Source organism: Morone saxatilis, unplaced genomic scaffold (assembly GCF_004916995.1).
Source record: "Morone saxatilis isolate NCDOM2014 unplaced genomic scaffold, NCSU_SB_2.0 Contig6, whole genome shotgun sequence".
In the NCBI taxonomy this organism is placed as follows: Eukaryota; Metazoa; Chordata; class Actinopteri; family Moronidae; genus Morone; species Morone saxatilis.
Window position 1 is genome coordinate 13,484,984 of NW_023340206.1, and position 5,414 is coordinate 13,490,397.

At 35.5% G+C, this 5,414-nt stretch overlaps 1 protein-coding gene across 3 annotated transcripts in view; it reads left to right on the forward strand.

Moving 5' to 3' along the window:
* The first annotated feature begins 1,290 nt into the window (after positions 1–1,290).
* dusp27 (dual specificity phosphatase 27) overlaps positions 1,291–5,414 on the forward strand; it is an 11,268-nt gene continuing 7,144 nt past the window's right edge. The window contains exons 1-3 of one of the 3 annotated variants that reach the window (XM_035677744.1): positions 1,291–1,430; positions 3,324–3,469; positions 3,927–4,054. In XM_035677744.1, the coding sequence (XP_035533637.1) occupies positions 3,348–3,469; positions 3,927–4,054 (250 nt within the window). In that variant the 5' untranslated portion in view covers positions 1,291–1,430; positions 3,324–3,347. The remainder of the gene's footprint in view (positions 1,431–3,323; positions 3,470–3,926; positions 4,055–5,414) is intronic. The other 2 variants (XM_035677746.1, XM_035677745.1) reach the window with 2 other exon arrangements.

Consider the following 5,414-nt stretch of genomic DNA (forward strand, 5'->3'; position numbering starts at 1 on the left):
AACTCAATCAGAGGATTTTTCTGGGGCACCACGGTGGTTAAAATGCTGTTTCAGAGGCTTTTCTTTTTCTTGGCGTTTACATGGTCACATCTTATTGCAGATGTGAAATAGCCCTTAACAGTATATACAGCTCATATTCAAACCTCACTGGACTTCATTTTGTATGCCTTTCATTACGAATAAACAACACAACACGTGACCTCATGGTGGCCACCTTGTGACTTAAATTAGCTGCATTCTTCGGTTATAAATAACTGAGTCGATTGTCAGCTGACTTTAGATAAACACACAAGCAGCGTTCAAGCTCAAAAGACAAAGTGAGAGAATATACATATGGTCAGCACACACAGCACAGCAGAGCTTCAACTCCTGAGAAATCTGTATTTATCTGTAAATTAATACAATAATGTATTTAAATCACAACATGCATAGAAACTGCAGCCACTGTAAATTCAAGCAGCATAGTTTTTATTAGTTAAATTTATTATTTTATATCAAAGTAAATAAACACTCAAACCAAAGTCAGTCACCAGTCTCTTAAAGTATCGGTTTCACAAGGTCTATGGATTATTTACTATTACTATTATACGTAATAATGATAATATTAATCATACACTAATAAACTACAACATTGTCACATAAATAAACATTTCCATACAATAAACATCAAAGATCCGTTGTAAACTGCTCACTCTAAAGATTTTAGAGTTTGCAGATCAACAGAGAAGACAAATCATAAATACACTTAATAAGTTTCAATATTTGCTCGAAAACATTACACTGCTGTGGCACATTAGTAAAGCATTGAACTATCTGCAGGTGGCATTAGAAATCAATAAACTGTATTATTTACAAATCATTCATATACATTTAAAAACTTAAGCCTTAATCACTTGTTCTTAAATGTGCACTTAACAGATCATTAAATTATTTGTGTTACTTTCTGCCTTTTAACACGTTATTTGAAAAATGAAGCATTCATTTGCTAGAAACAAATGCTGAAACTGATTATATCAAAAACTGTAAGCAAAACAAATTCATATTTGTAAGATAACATTCTGGATCAAGTAGCTTTAGTAATTTTAAGTAACACTGACTTAATTTTGTCATTTATATTTGTTTGTTTGTTTGTTGTTTTTCATCAAGAGTGTGTAAAATGTTATTAAAATGTTTTGATGTAATCCATTTCAACAACAGATGGGAAAAAGGTCAATCGAGGAAAAGTTAAAAGAATGGACAGAAGCAGTAAAGTTCCTTTAATTACAGTTTTACTTGAGTAAATGTACTCCATTACCTGCAGCTGATGGTGTCGGGTGTCTCTACAGGCCTGGTTGGGGGGAGGTGGGTGAGGGACTATCTCTAACTTTAGTGTCATTCTGGCGGCCATCAGCTTAAGACCCTCAGAGAGACACTGTGAGCGACCGCTGTAGGTAAGAAAACACACACACACACACACACACACACACAGAGAGAGTTTCATATAAAAGCTGGAGACCTGTTTTCTGGTTCAGGGAGTTTCTTCACTTCTGATGAGTGTTGATGTTTTTGTGTTTTTAAAGCTTGGAGCTGTTCGGCCTTCCATCGAGCTGCTGATCTCAGGCCTGACAGGCTGTGAGGCAGCTGTTGGTTAAAAATAGATCAGCTGGAAAGCCTCAGATCACACACACACACACACACACACACACACATTATACGTACACAGATTTACAGAAACACTGATTTGTAGATTTCTGATTTTGGTAAAAACATGATTCGTTTCTTCCTTTAAATAGTTCTTCAGTGGCTCCCAACCTTTGTTTTAGACGTACCCTCAGATGAACTCTAGCAGCCTTATTCATTTGCAGCCTAGTCATATTCCAAATGTGTTCATTGATCTTAACCTGGATGTTATTTAACTCTGCATATGCAAGTGGATATTATTAGAATATGTTTTCATACAGTTGAACTGTCACAGGCAGTGACACAAGCTATATGTTTCATCCATTTTTAGTTATTTTGTTTATCCATTACTTTAATCTATTCTGTGCATTTATCCACCTTTAGATGTTTTTTTTCCATCATTTACACATTTTTTGTTGTTGATAATTTTCTGTCACTTTTTGCTGTTAAGAGCATTTATTCATTACTTTTAGCTAACTATTGCTAAACAAGAAAAAATGCTAAAATGTGTTTTTTACTTAGGCTTATGACCAAATACTTTTAAAACTAATGACGTTCCCATCAGCCTAAGCTGTGCTTTAAGTGTAAGTATGCTAAAATAAGACTATGAACATGGTAAACATTATATCTGCTTAAAAACAGCATCTTAGCATTGTCCTTGTGAAGCCTTGATTAAAAGGTTTCCCTGGTCATATACATCCTCAATCATCCTATAGACCATTCGTGTGTATGTGGAAGTCACATCTCTCATAAAAATGTCCCTTTATCATAAGAATCCAAAGTCATTCATCATATATCACCTTCAGATCCTGAAAACTCGCACATGTCCCATCTTTGAGTGTGATTAATTGAGCAGTGACACATTTCTCTGTCTGCTGTTTGAACCTTAGGTCATTCATTTCTGTTTGTGTTTTGAGTCATATGTGAACCAGCTTAGCACTCTGCTTTCCTTCCTCAAGTGTCGCATTTCTTCAATCAATAAAGAATAACAGCACTCAATAAAAACACAAACTCAGAAAATGCTGTTTCATCAATTTGCAGTGAAGAAGAACTGCAGGCAGGATTAGGAAAAGATGAAAAGTCGAAATAATAAAACTGAGTCATAGAGTAATAATTTCACACTTTTTCTTGGACAATCTTTTTTCTCCTCCACATTTCCTCCTCCCCTGTACGTCTTGTTACATATTACATAAATGTACAAAAGTGTTACATTTATATCCATTATATATTCATTGCATGGCGGATATTTCCAGCTCAGTATAAAAATCCTTTTATTGCACAAAATCTGGTGTATTTGACTTTATACTAAACCTTAATTGTCTACTGTATTCTCTCTAGTTACAAGAGTGCAAATCATTCAGGAAATATCAAACCATAAAAATATAAATATACTGTAACTGTAACTAGCATCATGTTTACATGCAACTTCAATTATGTGTTTCTACATGAATACAGCACAGCTGTGATTAATTCCAGTTGATCGCACTGAGTTCAATCTAATTTACAAACCCGGTTTAGAGATGTTGAATTCATTAATAAGAATATAGTGTATTGTAAACATTTATTATCTCTTAAAATACTACAACATGTGTCAACTTTCTCAGTAGCAACATCTGCTAAATAACTACAAAGATAACATAAATGAACATGTCTTTTTTTCTCAGCGGGAAGGAAGGATCTTGGTTGCCATGGCGTCGGCCAATGAGAGCGGGGAGCGTGATGATCAGACAGTTCCTGGCGGTGAGGAAGAGGAGGAGGAGAGAACGGTCCAAGGAATCCAGTCTCATTATCTCCGCTGTCCGTCCCCCAGGTACCTGAACGTGCTTCCAACACAACAGATTTATATTTATTTACAAAGAAATTAAGAGATTTGTTTCAACACGAGCTGCTTGAACAAGTAAAGCTCATCTCGGCTGCTGTATCACAGTAGTTCTTCACTTTTTCCTGAACAGATTATTTCTATCATTGAGTAAACAGGCTATATTTTATGGATATTTCATTTGATATTCAATGTATAACAATAACAGTAGAGAACAGCTCATAAACTGAACAATGAACCCAAACAGTGAACACAGTAACTGCAGGAAGTTTGTGTAAAACAAGTGATTTGGATGAATTCTGAGCAGATTGTTCTTAAATATTACATTAGAGAGTTTTCCTGATGTTTTTGGGCAGTTTTTTCTGTTAAAGCAATTTGTGATTTGTGATGAGGATGTTTTATTGTATATCAAACTGCTGATATGTCCACTTTCTCCTCTCTCTGTCAGTTTCTCCATGGCGTCAGAGTCCAGGTTCTCCATGATCTCAGGCTCTGACGCTGCAAGCATCTTCATGGAGCCCATCCACCTCTCATCAGCCATCGCTGCGAAGAAGATCATCAACGAGGGTGAGACAGGTGATGAGGAATGGCAGCGCTGCAAAGAAAAAAAAATAACAGCCTATATTGCTTGTAGTTAGAAAATTGGCTTCTTTTAAAGGTTGTATGTATAATATTTACTTTCCACTGGATGTCGCACTGGCGTCTCAGATATTTGCCTTTGTGTGGTAATTCTGAACAAGCAGCTGTTCTCAGTTAATTAAATTCAGCTGTATTTTATAGATAGTTATATAATCAAACCAAACAGTGAGATACACTCAAATGGTCTGTGCAGTTGTAAAAAGCCATTAATGAGTACCATATCAGCTTACTTATGGGTCCTGCTATATATTATACTAATATAAGACTTAAGTCAGTTTATTTTGTGCTCACAAGGTTTCCGAACAGCAGTATTGGTTGTGTTTTTAGGTCTTTGTGTGTGCTTTACTTATACAGAAAATATAGGAGGAGGGGGAAGTAGGGGTTAAATTAAAATACATTTCATAGCCTCCTAACAGTTTATGGCCATGGCTTTACAAGACAGTCTATAATTGTCAAAATTATTACCTAAATCTCGAAGTAAGTCAACACGATTATGAATTTGGGTTCAATATCCAACCCAGACTGTACTGCATCGGACTGATGTTGTGCAGCTTGAACCACTTTAAAATGTAGCATGCGAAATAAGTTATTACTCCAGAGCTGCAACCTTTATTTACATTATCAATTACTTTGTAAAATGTCAAATAATAATGTGAAATGTCCATCAGAGCTGTTGTCAAGCTGCTTGTTTGTCTCATTGTCTTTTATGTTTTTAATTTACACTGATGTAAAAAAAAAAAAGAATCATTTTAATTAATAGACTGAAAAACACTTATTTATTTTCTCCCCCGTTGGATAGAATAGGAAAACTGAGGCGTTATTTTGTTCAGGATAAAGCAGGAGAGAACAGATTTATTCACTCCTCATCCAAATGCAGCATTTTGAATAATGAGCTCTAAGTCGACATTCAACAGCTCTAATTTGGTCAAATACTCTTCAATTACAGTGAATCCACGTTTCATTCCCTCAGCTCATTACCGGACACAGAGATGGAGACATTCTCGATGGAGGAGCAGAGTCGCACTGATTGAGGAAATAAGATCATATGACGCATCACAGTATCAGATTTCTCCTCTGACATTACATTACATTAATGGGGGTTTAAGGGTTTAATGGACAATACATGTTTCATCCGCAGAGAGGACGATGGTTGGATGCATTAATGAGGTGTTTGTTTTGAACTGTGAGTAGCTTCAAGAACATGAGTTTTAATATGCATGCCTATCTATCTATCTATCTATCTATCTATCTATCTATCTATCTATCTATCTAATCTATCTATACAGTTGTGAAATAA